Raw genomic sequence first — 20,054 nt, 5'->3', positions numbered from 1 at the left:
CTCATTTACCAATTCAACTGGCAGTTCATTCCACACTCCTGCTGCTCTCTGTGTGATGAGATTCCCCCTAAGGTTCCCTTTAAACCTATCCCCTTTTGCCCTTGACTCATGTGCTCTATTTCTTTTCTAATCTAAACTCAGTGGAAAAAAACCTGCTTGCATTTACTCCATCTATACCCATCGTAATTTTGTATGCAATCGTGTATACTACTAATTGCAGCCTTATTAATTGATGTTTAAATGTACTTTCAATCTGGCTTTTTCATACTATTATTCAAGTTATTTCCAATTACTTTCTAGACAGTTGAATGGCAAGGATAAGCAACATTAAAATAGCCTGGACAGGTTCAGAAAATAAAGGGTACAAGGAGCTGCTACTTGTAGAGGACCAGAGCGCAGGGGGAGAGTTGGGGGTGTGCCTGGTCTGTACATACCCACTGGTCAGTGAGCAATTCTGGTCACCACACAATAAGATGGATGGATTTACCTTGGAGAGTATACAGTGTGGATTTATCAGAATAATACTTGTATTCAAAGATTAAATTAAAGATGAGATAAATTTGGATTAAATTCACGGCAATGTAGGAAGCGGGAAAGAGAAGGAAGTCATTCAGTTCATTGTGTTCATGTCATCCCCCACCAGAATAATCTCATCAAGTCTATGCCCCTTCCTTATTTCCCTGCATCCTAAGGATTTACAAGTAAACCCCACTTTACGAAAATTCGCTTATACGAAGAGACCCATGTTTGTTTTTACAAAAAAAATTTTAACAGGTTTTCGCTTTTATGAAAATTGCCTCCAATAGTAGCCAATGGGTCTTCGCTTTATGAAATTTTGGTTTACGAACATTTCTCAGAAGCGCTCTACCTCCGAAAAGTGGGTATACCTGCATACATTTTCACATGTCCATCAACTCCCCTTGAATTACTTTACCATTTACCTATACTAAGAGGTAATTTCCAGCTACAAATTAACCTGCTAACACATCACTGGGATGTGGAGTTTCATTCCCTACAGACACCAGTCAAATGGAGAACATGCATGATCCAAACAGACAGCCCCCAAGGTCAAGATAAATCCATGGTCCTGGCACCCCAAAAATAACCTTTGGTTAGTTCGTTGTCCCTTCCCACCCACAAGCATCACATTTCTCCACCACCTACACTTTGACAGTTCTCCGTTTCTTTGCGCATTCTGCTCATTTTCAGTTTATAAAGTGATACCCATTGGAACTCACATGGGTCAATGCCATGCTTGACTCTTTGCGAGGTACATGAGGCAGGTCCTTGTTTCGTTCCACCTCCTGCCCTATTTTGATCACTGTGTTAGTGCCGATTCCTTCCTGTTTCCATCACATTTCCTGCCAGTGTCCATCCAACACTCAATTTCACATGGTTCCTTTTCTCAACTTCTGCAACTCCATCTCAAAGAATAGGTTAGTGTTCAATATATCCCACAAGTCATAGGCTCTCACAGTTAACTTGACAAACCTACTCCCACATGGACTCAATACCATTCTCCCAGATTCTCCTTCTCTGTTTTATCTGTTCCGATTCAGCCGAGATGATTTTTTTTTCCTTAATTATGGCTTTCCATCTAACATAGATGTAAACACTGTCACCCAGTACAACAGTAATTTTCCACTCTCACCTTTTTTGATCTTTTTCACTATCTCACTGAAACATTGCTTGGTTTCCTTTCTATAGTATATATTCCCATTGTTTTCTCCTCTTTTTGTTCTCAATGATTTAGAACATCTTCAATTTCCAACTGCTCCAGTTCAGACAAAAGGACATGGACCTTGTAAGGGTTACTTGATTGCAAGAGCTAATTTTCCAAACCTGTTTTTGAAAAAAATCAACTTTTGACTGTTTTCCAGGAAAGAAATTGTCAGCAAATCATTTGTGGGCTGCTTGAAGAAGGTGGAGATTTACCGATCTACCTTTGACCTGCTGAGGAATTCCTTGGGTGTGAAGAAAGGTTGCTTGCTTGAGGTAAAAGAAAAGTAATAGAGAATTGCTGAAAATGTAAGAATTTGCAGTAGGCTGCAAATTCCTGTTCCATCATTAAGATCTTCTTCTTCATGCGTTATTCCCCATATTGCTCGATTCCCTCAATATCCAGAAATCTATCAATATCTGGGTTCCAATAACTGAGCCTGACAGGATGGAGAATTCCAAAAATTCACCACCTTCTATGTATCTCAGTCCTAAATAACCTACCCCATATCTTAAGACTGTGACCACTGATTCTAGACTCCTTGGCCAGCATAGACGCCCTCTCAACGTCCACCTGTTGAGTCCTGAAGAAATTGATAAAGTTTTAATGAGATTGCCTCTCATTCTTCTAAACTCCAGAGAATATTGGCCTTGTCAACTCAGTATCACTGGTACACTGCCTTTCCAGGAACCGGTTACGTGAAATTTCTGTGCATTCCCATTATTGCAAGTATATTCCTTTTTCAGCCAAGGAGACCAAAACCGTCTGCAATACTCTAGGTGAGGTCTCATTATGTTAAAAATGAAGAATGAACCAAGAGTCTTATGACACCCAATGTCCAGAGTTGATGACATCATCAGTCTGAATCTGAAAGTCAATCAGAATACTTAATGATGTACTGAGGGAAGGGGAAGAGAACAGCATTTGGTAGTCTAAAAGTCAGGTATCCTGGCTGCAGTCACAGAATACCATATAAAAGATGGCGTAGCGGTTAGCACAAAGCCGTTACCGCGCCCACAATCGGGACTGGGGTTCGAATCCGGAACTGTCTGGAAGGAGATTGGACATTCTCCCCATGTCTGCGGGAGACCCTCCAGGGTCTCCAGTTTCATCCCACTATTAGAATCACTGAGGGTTGAAGGATAATTGGGTGCAATTGGGCGGCACGGGCTCGTGGGCCGAATTGACCTGTTACCGTGCTGTTTGTATGTTTAAATATCAATTTAAATTTAACACCAGCTATTGGGAGGGCTGAGATGAAAGTTGATAAGCAGAGGTGATAGATTCAAGCTATGGTATTTGGCAAATGATCCAGAGATGACATGAGAGGATGTGCATTGTGAAGATTAGGTTTGTTAAGTATAGGGGTGGGGTTGGTGTAGAATACATATCCCAAATTCACTTTCAAAAGGAAATTAGATAAATGCTTGTTGATAATGAAAGGATATGGAGAAATTTGGGGAATGGGATTAACTGCACAAAATTCAAGGAACCAGTACAGTCTCCGGATTCCATTTACTTGATGCCCCAAAAGCCTTCTATAATGTAACATTTTGAATAAAATTAGGTCACTTGTGCCTTCATGAGAGTTTATAAATTTATTAAGATTTCTGCCATGGAAATACTATAAAAGAAGACCAATGTTGCATGACAGAAGATTCTAGAGACTCGGAATCTCTCTCCATATATCCAGAGGGTGTTGAGTACTTGCAATGACATCAGTCAACATGAGCAAAAAACAATCTACTGGAGGAGGTCCGCGGCAGAAAGGAATTATCGCTCTTTCGGCTGGAGACCCTACAGGACATTGAGTCATCGGCAGTTCTTTTTGTCCACTGATGCTGTTCGACCTGCTGAGTTTCTCCTGCAGATAGATTTTTGCTCTAGATTCCATCATCTTCAGTGTCACATGTCATCAGTCACGTGACCTGCCTTTGGACTACACAAGCGAAGTCTATGGACCCAAAGGAGACATGTGAATCACAAGCCACCAGACCAAGTCTTAGCCATAAAGATGAGGCTTGGTTCTGCACAAGATGATGGCTGTTGACCTTACATGGGTCTCTGGCGAATCCAAGGCATCCTTGAAATTTTTCACCTACATAGAGTTGTGGAAAGCAGCTCAGTAGTAGTATTTAAAGTGGACCTAGATGCATTTTTGAAAGATTAGGATCCTGAAAGGCATAGGGGAGGAGTTGAGGCCTGATTAGCCAACACCATAATGAATGGTGGGGCAAGTTAAGGGATCAAGTGACCTTGACCTGCTCTTGCTCCTATTTTCTTGTGTTCCTCCTTCTTTGTAGTAGATTCTTCTTTCCCACCTCGTTACCTTTGCCATTGTGCTTCTGGCACTAGTTATGCTAATGGTCAGTGACAATGGTGAAACCACCCTCCAGAGTTGGCACCACAACGAATGTTAAAGGGGGGCATTAGCGTGTTAGAGGGGGGCGCAGTGGAATGCTCATAAAGTCACTCAGCGGTGGGGGGGGGCTATTGGATGGTGGGATCTATTGTTAAGGGGCGTTAACACCACCCGCCTCGCCAACGTAGGAGATGAGGGCGCGACTTTTATTGCGTCAAGCATCACTAGACGCTACTGACACTTGGCCGGGGGCAGATGGAGAATCGCTAGCGTGCATCCAGCTAGACACTAGTGATGCGGGAGAGGGTGGGTACGGGTCTGACAGCGAGTGATGGCTATGACTGTACGGGGGGGGGGGGGGGAACAACGCCTTGTTTGGGGGGGGCAATGCCTGCTGATGCCCCCCACCCACCCTTGGCGCCGACCCTACATCCTCCCAGTTCTCATATTTGTTTCAAAAGAGTAGATCCATTGAAATGCTCAGATGGTCTGGCAACATGTATTAATCTTTCAGGTCAATGGCCTTCAGTCAGTGGTCCTCAATAGGTTGTTGACCTGAGGTATTAATTCTATTTCTCTCTCCATAAATCCTACCTGAGTTGCTGAGTATTTCCAGTACTTTCTACTTTTACTTCAAGTTTTCAACATCTGCATGAATTTTCTTCTTGTCATGTTTCATTCATCTTATCATTGCAAGGTTGATTGAATTTCTTGAGTGCTGAGACTAGGACCAGCGTTTCTATGGGAATACTTCTATAATATTTGTATGGTTTGTTTTAAACAGCCAATACGGAGTGCGAGCATTTTCAACAATGGGTACATTCAGTTACGATCCAAGGTCCTACCATTGGAAGCCAGGTTAATGGCAACATTTGCCACCAAGAATGACAGTGGACTCATCTTAGCCGGACTGGGCAAATCATCTGGAGGCCGTAATCGGCGGCAAACAAAAACGGTGAGTCCAGTAGAGGAGGAATTATTCTATGTGAAGGGGGGAAGAGAAATCCAGCGTCTCCCCAAGGTCTCTTGCCAAGTGTTTGGTCTGGATCCATCTCAGTATGAGAACTGCTCTTCCCAAGACTGCAAGGAATTGCAGAGGGCTTGTCATGCTATCACACGCTAACCTTCTTTCCATCAACTCCATCCCTACCTCCCACTGGCTCAAAGAAGCTGTCAACATACTAAAAGACCCATACTCACTTCATCCACTTCTGTCAGGCAAAAGATTCACAAGTTGCAAACACAAAACTCCAGATGCAAGGACAGTTTTTTTTCCTGCTGTTATCAGACTCTTAAATAGAGCTCCCATTGGTAAAATATGATGCCCTGTTGACTACTTGGCACTGACTAACCTGGATGGCAAGCAAAGGACAATCTTAACTACATTTTGGTTCACATGACAGTAGCAATTTAATTCAAAACTTGGGAGAGGCAAAGAATCATTACACAAGATCTAGAGCAAATTGTGTGGGGAAACAATAGAATGGGGGTACATGAACTAATTTCAGATGGGAACTGAGGATAAAGTAAAATTTACAGGACTACTGGGAAAGACAGAGGAGAGTAAATGTTATTCCTTTATTCAAAGGGGCAGTAGAGATCTGCCAAGAAATTACAGGATATGAGGAAATTATTGGAAAAAAATTCTAAGGGGCAGGATTTATGTTCAATTAGAAAGGCAAGAGCTGATTCAGGGAAGTCAGTATGGCTTTATACAGGAGAAATCTTGTCTAACTAAGAAGATTAATGAAGGCAGGGCTTTATCAAGGTTTTTGACAAGGTCACATCTGGGTGGCTGATCTAGAAGGTTAAAGCACAAGGAATCCAAGCTATGTTAGTACATTGGATCCCAAATTGGCTATGTGATAGGATGCAGAGGGTAATAGTGGAGAGATTTTTCTCTATTTAGAAGTCTGTAACCAGTCGTGTACCACTGGGATCGGTGCTGGGTCCTTGACTGTTTATACTCATACACACGGGCACATAAATATATATCTCATCCTACACATGCGCACACACGCATATGCACACACATACACACGTCATCCTATACACACACTCGTAGGATGAGAGTATAGGTGGGCAGATTAGTAGGCTTGCAAACAACATGAAAATGAGTGCAGTTGTAGATTGTGAAGAAGGTAATGATATAGGGCCCAGAGGTGAGTTAGTTAGTTAGTTCGATGGTTGGACAGAATGGTGGCAGATGGAACCTAATCCAGATGATTTGGGATGTCAAATCCTAACAGGATTTATTGAGATGAATAAAGGATGAACTTTCCAAGTTCATTAATTTGTTAACCATGAACAATAAAGCACATGTAGACTTCCATTTTTGCCACATCTTTGATTACTTCAGCAAATGGCTTTACAATGAAATAAATGCCTAAGTTTACATAGTTCCTTGTTAAATCTCTGTGGAAAATTTGAAATCACTTTCCATACCCTTAATTTGTATGGACATTAACATACACATTAAGTGGAGAAGCTGTCCTCACTGGGACTCAACACCCCTCTCTGAAAATGGATCCTTAACTTACTAAAGGAAAGTCCATGATCTGTCCGGGTCGATAGCAGAATATCGAGCACCTTCACGCTGAGCGCTGGTGTACCTCAGTCTGTGTGCTCAGCCTGCTCCTGTTCACACTACAGATCCAGCTCCAACAGTGTCATCAAGTTTGCAGTAGTTGCCTCACGAACAGCAACAATGAGTCGCACTAAGAGAAGAAGTGAAAAATCTTGTGAGATGGCGCGAGAGTGACAAGCTAATCACAACATGGATAAGATGAAGGAGATGATCATGGACTTCAGGAGGACCAGGAACGACTACACTCTACTACACATCAACCACTCTGTAACGGAGAGCACCAAGTTCCTTGGACCTCATTTAACTAGTGACCTATCATGGACACTCAACACCTCTTCACTTGTCAGGAAGGTGCAACAGCGACTGCACTTCCTGAGAAGACTGAAGCGGGCAAGGTTACCAACCAGCATTATATCAACCTTCCATAGGACCTCAATCGAGAGCATCCTGGCTGGCTGCAGCAGTGTGGTACGGTTGCTGCAAAGAAATGGATCGGTGGTCAATCCACTGGAACATAAGAGTGGCAGAGAAGATCACTGGAGTCTCCCTCCACCCCCAGTCAGTAGCAGAATATCAAACACTGCCATTGTCTCTACTGGTTGATCTACCTCAAAATCATTGAGGACCCCTTCCACCCTGCATGCAGCATCTTTCAGCTGCTCCCACTGGGAAAGAGACACAGGAGGATCGGAGCCAGCGCCACCAGGCGAAGAAACAGCAGTGAGAACGCTGAACGACCAAAGGAACTGCTCACATAAAACATCCAAGACCCTGATTTTGAACAAAGCAATATTTAGATAAAATGATTGTCCTGCGTATGTTTCATTTGTCTGTATGTGTGTTGTGCCTGGTTGTGTGTCTGCATAATTTTGCACCGAATACCAGAGAACGCTGTTTCATCGGTTGTACTTGTACAATCAGATTACAGTAAACTTAATAGTTTGTAATTGATTTAATGGTGTTTTAAATGCAAATTTCTATTTTTTAATTACAATTACCAACCACTGATCTGCAAAGTAAAATCTGTTTTCTCCTGCTTAATCATTTGCATTCCTAATTACAAGACTAAACAACTTTTTAATACTTATTGTGACTCAGGACACGATGTATCAGTAGTAAACAGAAACATTATCCACAAGCTGCCAATGTGTTGAAAGCCCAATTCCATTTTTGTACACCCAATATTTGTTTGGATGTGGATCCCACTGTTGGCTGCTGTACGTTAGATGAGATGAGCAAATGCTGGGTGGATAAACCTCTTTATCCAGGATATTGCGGCAGAATTTCGGCATTGGCAGCATTCAAACATTTCACCATGCAGGAGCCCTCCAGTGACCCTACGATGCAGGCAGTAGTAAGCCTGTGGGAATGAGTGCCTCTGTGCCCCTGGAGGCAAGACTGGTGATATTGAGCTAATTACCAATGGAATGCCTGAGGTGAGATGTTTCCTTATCAAGAGCGTAAACATAATTTAAAATGGCGAAATGTGTCAGTCACACCGTGATTTCTGATAGTCCTGGTATTAACACTTAATTCCATCATTTGTAAATCCTCAACAGAGCTCTCAACAGCACCAGCAATGCACAAAATGCTGGAGGAGCTCAGCGTCCAGGCAAAGGAATAGATCATCGACATTTTGAGCTGAAATCCCTTCATTGGGAATAGTCAGAACAGGGCAGACACCCGAAGGGGCATGTACTCCTCCCCTTCACCTCTTTATCCAGGCCTATTTCTTGCTATTCTTCATGAAGGGATTTCAGCTCGAAACGTTCAGACTCTCATGCCTTTCATTCACTCCAGCTTTCCAGCACCAGCGGATTTCTTGTTCACCTGAACTTATTCCATCATAATTTCTTAATCTTGTTTCATATTTTTCCCTTTTACTTCGTCCTTCCTCATTTTCTGGTTTTCGAGTTCTTTTGTGTTTCTTGATCCTTTCCTACCCACCCCCCCCTCACCCGAGGAAGATTTCCCTCCACTTAAGACTGACGATGAAGTGAAACTTGGCGGGGTTTGAATGGGCACTTGCACAACGGCTCTGAATGCTGGGATAGCACCTCCGCCATTATCATCAAGGAAGAAGCCTGCAGGAATTGTTACTGAGTTCCTTGCAAACTAGATAGAAGCCCTGTGACAGAGCACGCCATCTTGAAAAAGGTGAACTTCAACTTTTAAATGGTGTGACATTGGAAGGCAACTAGGAGATGTTGAGGGAAGCTTGCCACTTGGAGTTCACCCTCAATGCTCACCAAGGTGCAGATGCTCCTGTTCTGGAATCACCTTTAAAGGTGTTTCTGATTCCTTCATGGTGTCAGCCTCACAGTAGCTCATCTCCCACCCCTTCAGCTTTCTGAGATGACTGCGTCTCCATCAATTCTGCACGTCATGTTGCAGCACTCAAAATGTAATGCTTTGATTGGAATTAAATCATTTCCATTGTTCCGTACTTGTCCTGCAAGTAGGGAAGTAGTCAGTGTCTCCTCCAGCTCCCCCACCTCTCCCTTCTTTCTCCCCTCAGAGATCTACCCTCTCTCCCTATCGCTTCTCAGCTTTTTTCTCTTTCTACCCTCCCATCTCTATCCACCTATTATCTCTTACCTGTTAGCTTGTGTTCCTTCCTTCCTCCTCTCCACCTTTCCCCACCTTTTCAGGTGCGTCCCTCTCATACCTGATGATGGGCTCAGGCCTGAAACGTTGGTTACCCTCTACTTCCTGTGGACGTTGCGTGACCTGCTGAGTTTCTCCAGCACACGTGTGTATTCCAGGAGTTCATAACTACTGGCTGCAGGTGTTCCATTCACACAGCTCCAGGCACCAATTGGAGTATTCTTATAGTGTGCACAGCTGAGGATTTTCTAACTATCCTTTTCAATATCTGCAGCCGTTTATCAGTGTTATGATCGTAGACGGACATGTGGAAGCTCACATAAACACTGGAGACGGAGTCAACACCAGGAAAATCATTGCTAAGTCCCCATCTGGAACATACAGTGATGGGCAAGAACATTCCATCATTCTCACAAGGAACAAAAGGTATGAAATCTGCATCCACTGCGACATACAGAGAACATAGAATCTGAAACATTGCAGCACAGTACAGGCCCCTCAGCTCATGGTGTTGAGTTGACCTGTGTAAACTAGTACAATCTAATTTTTCCCAACTTCACACCCATAACCCTCTTTTTCTTAGATTGATGTACCTATCAAAGAATCTTTTGTAATCTCCCTATTCTTCCAGCCTCCAGCAATGCATTCCAGGCACCCACCATTCTCTTGTGTAAAATAAAAATCTCTGACCTCTCCCATAAACGTTCCTCTGCATTCACTGAAACAGAGGTCCTCTCGTATTTGCTGTTGTCACCCCAGGGAAAAGGTGCCGGCGGTCCGCCCCATCTAAGCCCCTCATTATCTTATCTAACAGAAGAGGCACCGCAGAGATGTTGGGGGTGGGTTTCAGAGTACCGCGATAACCGGTGATTTTGAAGTGGAGCCAGGAATTTTGCCTGGAGGTAATTTGGCTTCTCCTTTAAAGCCTCTGTGGGCTTCTTCAACTGGTCTGGAGTCTGACGTGAGCCACCTCATGACATCCAACTGCAGAGGGAGATCCGTGTGTCCTCCAGTTATTTTGCCTATGCTTCTCTCCTTGTGCAGAATGATTGAGCACATGCTATATTAGACCTTTCATCCAACAGCTCACGGTGCAGCTCCTGGATGGTTGTTCTGTCCATAACCGTCTAAAATAGTTGGATTCATATTACAGGAGGTGGATAAATGTTTCCCTTCAACAACTTGACGCTGAATGTCTTGCTTCATTCTTTTAGGATAATGACGTTGCAGATCGACGAAGGGAAGTTCCTTGAAACCCGGCTTGGGTCCTCAGCACACAATAGTCTATTGAACATTACCAGACTGTACGCTGGTGGAGTTCCGGCTGGAGAGGGCGCTATTGTCCTTAAGATAACAAAATCGTTCAGGGGCTGTATCAAGAACCTGATCCTCAACACTGAGTAAGTTCCTGCATTTCAACCTGACCAGTGCTGACTTTGCATCATACCCAGATTTCAGGGCAGTGTGAAGTACTGCTAATTACATAGAGAATTCACTTCAAGAAGATTGCTGTGCTGTTGCCTTGCAGTGCTTGATACAGCAGTTTGCACTCTAAATATTAATTAAATGTTAACTCTTTGGACACCGGCCATTATTAGCCTTTCATCATATATACTCCAGAACTGTATCCATGGGTAAACCTTTACAGTATTAAAGTACATAGTTGGGTGTAAAACCAGTCCCAGATAACCGGCACATGGTGTCGAAAGCATTAACAGGCCCTTCGGCCCCTGAGCCCGTGGTTCCCAATTACACCAACTAACCTACAACCCCATACATTTTGAAAGGTGGGAAAAAAAAGCCAGAGCACCCGGCCGCAATCCACATAGGCACAGGGCGAACGTACAAACATACAGACAGTACTGGATTTGAACCTGGGTCGTTAGTGTCACGCCAATCGCTGCGCTAACCGCACCTGTCCAGAGGGGACATGTGGCTACCTGTGGCCTTTACCTACATTTTAAAAAAACCTTTCAGTTTCTGTACTGATGGAAATCAACAAAATCTAATAACAAGAAGAAATCAAGTCAAGTTTATTGTCATCTGATTGTACAAGCACAGCCTAACGAAACAGCGTTCTCTGGTCCTCGGTGCGAAACATGCAGACACACAACCAGAAATAATATGCATACAGATAAACAATACACATGCAGGAGAAGTATTTCATTTAGACAAAAAAAATAAATAAATATTGCTTTGTACGTATGAGAGTCTCGGATGAAATAGGAACAGATCCATCACATCTCTACATCCTAATCGTAAATCTTGTCTTACTGGGCTTTCTTGGGCCTAGGCTAGAAAGTCCTCATTGACAGCCAAAATTCGGAGAGCCGATCCGGTGATGATGCCGTTGATCTGTGTACTTCTGGAGACACCTGCCAGCATATTCTGAACGACTGGCATGAACCCTTCATCCCATTCAACTACAGCCTACACTTCCACACTCCTAAGAGACTGTGCATCAAAACAGATGGAAAATAAGCTCGTCTTTTGCATCTTGCACGGACAGCACTGCACAGGGTTTTGTTAGCACAGTAATGACGCCTTGCTTCAGTTGGCAGCATTTCCACCATCAATTCAGAAGGTTATGGGTTCAATCCCACTCCACAGATTGGAACAAAAACATTTGGGTTGAAATTCCGCTGCAATAAACAATCTGGGATGGTGCTTTCCAAATAACATATTAAATTTGAGGCCCTGCGGTTTGTCCCCTCGAGTCGATAGAAAATAATCCCATGTGCCAATTAATCTGAGTCAGGAAAGATTTTGCCAGTTCCTCGCCAATATTTATCCCTCAACATTTTTAGTATTTATTAGCTTGCTGTTGGTGAGAGTTGCTGTGGGTAAATTGGATGCATGTTTTCCTTAGTTTAGCTGTATTTCATTAACTGCGAAACCTTTGGGACAGTCTTGCCAATTAAACCATGGCATCTTTTCTCATGGCATGAGTGACTATTTGGCCCGTGAATCCACATTGGCTTACAGAGCCAATTGCCATGTGAATTTCCCTTGTCACCTTTCCTCCCCACATTTCCATTGGGCTCTCCCAGATTCCCGACATTCACCAAATCCCGAGGAACAATAGCCAATTAACCAAACAATCCCCAAATGTTTGGATGAAGGAGGAAAACTTCAAGGGGTAGCCCATGGAGTCAAAGAACTGGCAAACTTCACACAAAGAGAATCAGAAGTCAGGCTTGACCTCAGATCACTGCACCTGTATCACCTTTAAGTGCAACTACATGTAGTAACCAAATTAAATAGGCACCAATGTAAATAATCCAAACTATTGTGCGATAGTCAGATTTTGTGGACCAATATTTAGGATAAAATTTAGGGCTCAATTATGACATGCATACTACTTTTGACCAGGGTAAGTACCTGCATCATTCAAGGCATCAGAACCATGTGGAAAGTCTGCATTTGAGGCCTCGAGAGCTCAGATGGGCGGGCAGACAGCCGGGAACAGGTGGTAAGTCTGTGTTCAAGGAGTCGAGAGCTCGGATGAGTGAGAAGGCGGGGCCTAAGTGAGAGTCTGTGGTCCAGGCATCGAGAGCTCAGATGGGCGGGTGGCCTGGGCTTGGACAAGAGATGACAACTGGAGCATCAGGAGCTCCGGTGGGCAGCCAGCCAGGGCCAAAAATAGTGGGGGGAGGGGGGTCAACTTTTGCACGTGATAGATGGAAAATACCAGATTTTGGGACTGAAAATAAGGGAGGTCAATTCTTATACAGTATCAACTATTAAGCATACACGGTACACCATAATCCAAAATGGTCCAACCGGGGCCTATATCGGATAATTGTTTTTTTTGCAGAACTGGTCATTTTTTAAAAACAGCCCAATGGCAACAGCAAATCACTTATAACAGTGTTTAAACAACAACAAACCACAAGGAAAGGCTTTTTAAGCTTTAAAATAATGTTTAATTCTCACCAAAAAAAAACAACCTGAACAAAATAGATAAATCCAACACCAAAAACTTGAAATTCTACTCTGAGGTCTTTCAACCTATGACGCCAGTTCGACCGTTTCAGATATCTTCATTTATCCAAAATATTTTTGGAGGCAAAATCATGTCACTTCAGCTTCAAAATTTTTCGGATAAATGAGTATCCGGAGAAAAAAAAATTCAGAGTCTAACAGACGCCACTTCCGGGTCCAAAAAAATTTCAGATAACTGAGGATTTCGGACAATCCGATTTTGGATAATCAACCTGGTACTGTATATATGGTAAGTAACCATCCCAGCAACAAAAAGCTGCAGTGAGTTGAGTGCCTGCAGGATCACATATATGAAGAGTTTTTGCATAAAATCTCAACCATAAAGTGGTGAGGCAGGGGGTGAGTCACAAGTAGTCCTCCAGCCATAATATTCCACAATATCACATCATTCTCTGCTTGGTCACTCCGTACAGAGAAACTATTGTTACCAGGACTATTTTAAAATCGGTTTATGAAAAGAATCAGAATATGAACTATGAAGCTTGAATTATCCTGTCACGCATCGAGGAGCAGCACTGCCTCGTTTCAAATACTAGCAGCTGGTAAATCCCGTGCTGTGGCATCTAAATATAAATTGTATTTTTAAGACCAATTGGCTGAAAGATCGCGCATCAATGCGTGGCATTAGCTACACGAATCTCTCCTACACAATCACTCACTGTGAAATAATGTCTTGTGCTTGATGTGAATTACTCCTGAATCTTGTGCAAATTAAAAGAAAAAAATCTTTCTCATCTCAGGTTATTAGATTTCAGTGGCGCTCTTAAGTACCAGAATATCGATCTGGACAGCTGCCTGCTTTCAGAGAGACCAACTCGTGCACCAGATGAGAGAGACCCCGAGCTTGGTCGCCTTCACCCTGGCAAAGAGCCGCCTGGAAACTCACTAAATCCCTCTACCGCGACCCACAGCTCTACTTCCAGCAAGAAAGCTGTAAGGACTTTGTCATTCAACTCTGTGCAGTCAAAAAGTTTTACTTCCATTTGATTTAATGCACAAAAAGATTGTTTGACTGATCAAGACTTAGCAGATTGGGTGAACATTAAATCAATCTGTATTGTACGAGAGCCATCAGTGTCACCTAAACCTCCGAGATTTAATTTTTTTTATTAAAGTTAGGGATGCACCACAGTAACAGTTCCTTCCAGCCCACAAGCCTGCATTGGCATATACACCTGTGTAACCAATAACCCTAATCCTGTACATCTTTAGAATATGGGGAGAAACTGGAGCACCCAGAGGAAACCACGCAGATCACAAGGAGAAGGTACAGGTAGCACCGGATTCGAACCCAGGATGCTGGCACTAAAAGCCCCATCCTAACCATGCCGCCCATTAGACACTTAAACTGAAAGGCTTTGAACCCACTCCATTGCATTTGTGTCCAGTATGGGGCCGCTCCAAACAAGTTAATCATGATCTGTGAGCTTTACTGACCTTGTATTTTGAAGCTTTTGAATATACGGTGAAAGCAGAAAAGCATAACCTCATTGATGCAATATTAAACAGTAAGAACCCAGAAGAGGATCTCTTTGAATTGCTTTTGTTTTCCTTAGGAAGGGCCAGTTTTTTGCCAAGGTTGTCAGATCTTCCTCGCTAAATATGATCAGCACATTTTACACATTGCCTTGTAACGGGCAACTGTGTTTCCCCTCATTGCTGCATTTCTAAACTTCTTGCTTTAAACCAAACAATTTTTTTTCCAAAGTAATTTTATTCACTTAGCTTTGTCAAGGTGTGAGCAAAAAGCAGGCAGGAGACTGAATTAAAAAGGGGTGGGGGAGAGGAGAGAGGATAGGCCAGGGTGAGGGGAGCTTAGTTGCAGGGAGATCATTGACTGGTGATTTTTAAGAACTGACAGATTCGGGAAACCTGAAGTCATAAGGCAGTATTTCTCAACCTGTGCTCAGTGGACCACTAGTGGTCCCTGGTTTTGTATTAGTTGGTCCACAGTGAAACAACAGACAGATATTACTGATATAATATGCAAGTAATATGTAAAACAAGGGAGTAAATTTGACAAAGCAAAAAATCCTCAAGGAATGTTCCCAACCAAACAAATCAAAAATTTCCACAGTGGTCTCGGTAGGGGTTCGAGCTCAACAGCAGCGGCCCCTGTACAATGGGAGAGATGGTCTGTGAGTGAAGAAGGGTTGAGAACCACTGTCATGAGGAAAGTTGAGAGGTTAAATTTTTAAATTCGGACATACAGCACGGTAACAGGCCCAGCCCATGAGCCTGTGCCGCTGAATTACACCCAATTGATCTACACCCCCCCCACCCCCCCGTACGTTTTGAACAGTGGGAAGAAACCCGAGCACCCAGAGGAAACCCACCCAGACGCGGAAAACGCACAAACTCCTCACAGATCGACTGGATTCAAACCCCGGTCGCTGGCGCTGTGCTAACCATTATGCCTACGATAACTGCTGTGATAGTCTGAGAGATGGTAGAGAAAAAAAGGAAGCTGTTTCAGACCATCAAATCTCTGCTGGCTGTTTTAATTGAGCTAGTAAATGAATTCCCTCACTGAACATTATCCCAGAGCATTTCAAACTAGCTCAGACTGGGGCTGGGGCACCTTCCCGACAGGAGATCCCATCGAGGAAGATGCAAACAAATGCAAATACTTTCCTTGGTAAATGTTTCATTGCGTGTCATTTCTGGTCAACAGGCACAGTGTGCAAAAGAAGAGATACCAGCCATTATTCCCAAAGTGTACCAATTTGGACTTGCCCAAGGGAGCCACATGATTCTCTCCTTTGATGAGAACACAGTAAAGAGGAAGTGAGTATTTTCCTAAATTAGACGTGCCAGCTACGAATGACCTTTACTGGAGAATGATGCTTCAAAGGGACACGTGAAATATTTTGCTCAATGAATGACACTGTCACTTGTGAGTCAGATGTTTATGCGTTCTATTCAGAGACTTGAGCTCAAAATGTCCAAACTGTTCCGCCACTGCAGCACTAAGATAATGTGTCACCACCTGCAGCACTTTTTTTTTTGGATGAAATGCTAAACCAGGGCTTCCCTAACTTTTTAAGCTCATGGAACCCTTTTGGGGGGCACTTGGATATCGCAGAACTCAAATCGTCAATTACAGCTTAAATGACCTGGTAGATACACAGGCATAGTGAGAAAGTAAATAGGTAAAATCATCATTCTCCACGTTGAAATCATTTGTTACCTTTAACTTACATCAAGTCAGTTTCTGTATTTTTTTATTGCTGCATAATATGAAAATTGTGCATCTGGCGCCTCTATTTCTGGCTGAGGTGAATCCAAGTGACAAATAATTTTCATCATACCTTCATTTCTTTAGAACACTTGATTTTTCCGACATAGGTGTAATTGAAGAATCTTCCTGAATAAACAATGGCACCTCAATACTTTCTTCAGATGAATTATCCTGTCTCCTAGTTTCTTTTTTAATCCAACGATCCATGGTTCTTATGTCTTTAAAATATGGCCAGCTTCGCACTAAAAGAAATTGGATTCTCATTGGTTGAAAATGATGCGCAAGCCTGACGTCTGCACCGCTGATGTCAGGCCTCATGACACCATTTTGTTTTCTTAGGGTGGAATGTCCTGTTTGCTGCCATTCCAGAAACAAATTGAATTAAAGACAGAGGTAATAAGTGACTTAAAGAAAAACAGATAGATCATTATTACTCCCTGTCATTTCTTCCACGGAAACCTTACGCCTTTCCACGGAACCCACTTTGGGAAACCCTGTGCTAAACTATGATCCTATTTGCTTTGTCAAAGGAATGTAACAGATTCTCGGCATTACTTTAAGGAGAACAGATTTATCCTTTCTCTAAAATCAGCCAAAAAGACATCCACTCATTATACCACTACAGTGGGATCTTCCTGTGAGCAAATTAGCTGCCTGTGTAATTTTTATGGAATGATATCTGTCCAATGAGCCAGTTTGTAAGTGTAAAGCAAAATATTTTGTCTTTCTTCTCTGAATCACCAAAAGGTATTTTTAGAATTCTCTGCCCATTAATCAGTAGAGCAAACCCTTCCGTCTACCACAGTGAAAGGTCCACAAATGGCACATTTGTATTTGACAACTTTTAGTGTGGTAATATTTATTATTCTGAATTATGATGAATTTGTTCATCTTGGACCCTCTGATTTAGATAAATATTATGAATAAAAGAAGAGCAGAACTGAAAAAGGTATGGACTGGTGAGACTTAATAGCAAGTGTTACGAACTAACAAATTTTGTTATGAACTGACAAAGGAACAGCAAGGGATAAATTTACCAGACAATAGTAATTTAAACATAACAACATTTCTTACTTATCTCTAAACCTAATCCCACTATGTACAAATGTAAAGTGTGTGAGTGTGGCCAAATCCCAAACTATTACAGTTTAGGCATAATTTTAATTAAATTTCAGCATCAAACATCGTATGTTCAACTTGAAGATTTTTAAATTCTGGTTCAGAAGTAATTAGGAAGCATTTTGAAATATCACATCTTCAGACCTCTTTAAAACTCACAACTTTCTTTTGTAGAGTTGTTTTCAGAGCAATGTTTCTTCATACGAATGATTTCACAAACTCCCTCTTATCTTGCCAAAGAGTTATGGAGACTGTTTTCCATATGATTTCTTTCTTAATCAAGAATGATCTTTAATGGATACACGAAGCTGCCCTCTTTTCTTAGAGACAGTCCGAATGGCTTTTTCTTTTAAAGTACCGCTTTTGGTGTTCCTCCTTTTATTAAGGAGAACACAGGCAGCTTTCCTTCTCTAAAGGAATTTTTGCTGCTTTCTCAATCCTGTGTCTCACAGGATGGGCGTCTTCTTCAACTGACCCAAAAATGTCTGATTTCGATAATATATTTTTTGCAAATCTTTCATGTCACATAGTATGACATCATAACTATCTTTGAAGTTTTTCTGAACCATTTAAGTCTTCATGATAAAAAGCATACTTTAATCTTTGTCTTCCCAAATTAATATCAAAGTAATTGTCTTCATTTGATGTTTCTCTCTTCCAAAACATTGCTTTTGAGCTCTCTGGGATTGACCAGGAAAATACTTCTTATGATGGTTCCTCTTCTCAAGAACCATCTTAAAATCTTTTCATCTCTCTCTCTAACTGTAGCTTCACAGACTTCTTTCTCCAGGAGGATGTCAACTGCCATCTTCAAAAAATTTCTCTCTCTCTGTTTTATCTTTGTGCCCATTTGCCTCAAATCCGCTCTCAGAAAGCAGATCAGCCATTTACAGGATCTTTGAGGTATTTCCAAGATTCCTTTATTATCATGTAGAATGCACAGAATGTAATAATGCACAAAACTTTTGCCTGCTGTAAAGGCACACAATGAGGTGCTACGAGCATAACTCGGCAACCTCAACAACAAGAAAAAGAGAGGCAAAGGTGAATCCCTTCAGAGGCCCTTCAGAGTGTTGAAACATATCAGCTCTTGTCTGAACGGTGACATGGATAAGTTCCAGTTCGCCTATCGTAGCAACAGGTCTAGAGCGGAGGCCATCTTACTGGCTCTACACAAAGCCCTGGAACACTTGGGACAGTAAAGGTGCATCTATCAGGATCCTCTCATTGACTACAGTTCATCATTTAACGCCATCGTCCCCTCAAAACTGATAGAAAGCTCCAAATCCTAGGATCATGGATTTCCTTGCCTCCAAGCCACAATCAGTGAGGATCGGCAAGAATATCTCCTCCACAATCTCCATCAGAACCTGAGCACCACAAGGCTGAGTTCTTAGCCCCCTGCTCTACTCACTTCACACCTACAACTGTGTTGCTCAGTACGACAATAACACCATCTACAAATTTGATGACGATACCACAGTAGTGGGTTGTATAAAGAAAGGGGATGAGTCAGCGTACAGGAGGGAGATTGGCTGAATGATGCACCAACAACAACCTTGCACTCACTGAAACCAAAAATAAGGAGCTGATTGTTGATTTCAAGAAAGGAAAACCAGAAGTATAAAGTCCAGTGCTCATTGGGGGAATCAGAGGTGGAGAGGGTGAGCAAATTTAAGTTCTTTGGGAGACACTATCTCTGAGGATCTTTCTTGGACCTAATCCACTAATGGCATCATGAAGAAGGGGCACGTCAGCACCTCAGGGTTTTCTGGAGGTTTGGTACGACACCAGAAAACCTGGCATATTTCTACAGATGTGAGGTGAAAAGTGTGCTGACCGGCTACATCACGGTCTAGTATGGGGACACCAGTACCCCTGAGTGTAAAGCCCTGCAAAAGGCAGCAATTATCAAGGATCCACACCACCCAGCACACACTCTGTTCTCACTGCTGTAATCAGGAAAGAGTTACAGGCGCCACAAGACTCGCACCACCAGGTTCAGGAACAGCTGATACCCCTCCACCATCAGACTCCTCAACAACAAATTTAAGTTCTTGGGAGAACTCTTAATTGTGCATTTTATTGACTTTTTAAAAATTTTCTCTGTATTGCTCAGTCAGTTTGTTCACATTCATTATCTGTTTACAGTTCTTTGTTTACATTTGTTTATGGTGTGTACAGTTTTTTTGAACTGCAAATAAGTGGCAATTCTGCTTCACCCACAGGAAAAAGAATCTCAGGATTGTATGTGATGTTAAGTATGTACTCTGACAATAAATCTGAAATGTGAGACACCAACTGTCCGTGGATTTGCTTTTAGCACTCCTGTAACCCCTCTGCAACCACATGGCCTCCTGTCCATTGCACTGGGGATCCCAGGCTCCCAGTTCTGAACCTTCAATAGGATGAG

The 20,054-nt window shown here is 42.5% G+C and overlaps 1 protein-coding gene across 5 annotated transcripts in view; it reads left to right on the top strand.

Moving 5' to 3' along the window:
* The window catches only part of lama1 (laminin, alpha 1), a 336,199-nt gene that overhangs the window by 293,466 nt on the left and 22,679 nt on the right, over window positions 1-20,054 (top strand). For all 5 annotated transcript variants that reach the window (XM_069922348.1, XM_069922349.1, XM_069922347.1 and 2 more), the window contains 6 exons: window positions 1,881-1,995; window positions 4,867-5,037; window positions 9,551-9,702; window positions 10,491-10,676; window positions 14,022-14,214; window positions 15,956-16,068. In XM_069922348.1, coding sequence (XP_069778449.1) covers window positions 1,881-1,995; window positions 4,867-5,037; window positions 9,551-9,702; window positions 10,491-10,676; window positions 14,022-14,214; window positions 15,956-16,068 — 930 coding nt within the window. The remainder of the gene's footprint in view (window positions 1-1,880; window positions 1,996-4,866; window positions 5,038-9,550; window positions 9,703-10,490; window positions 10,677-14,021; window positions 14,215-15,955; window positions 16,069-20,054) is intronic.

This window comes from Narcine bancroftii, chromosome 2 (assembly GCF_036971445.1).
Source record: "Narcine bancroftii isolate sNarBan1 chromosome 2, sNarBan1.hap1, whole genome shotgun sequence".
NCBI classification, from domain to species: domain Eukaryota; kingdom Metazoa; phylum Chordata; class Chondrichthyes; order Torpediniformes; family Narcinidae; genus Narcine; species Narcine bancroftii.
Note: the sequence above shows the minus strand (reverse complement) of the source record. Positions and strands in the feature narration are given on the sequence as shown.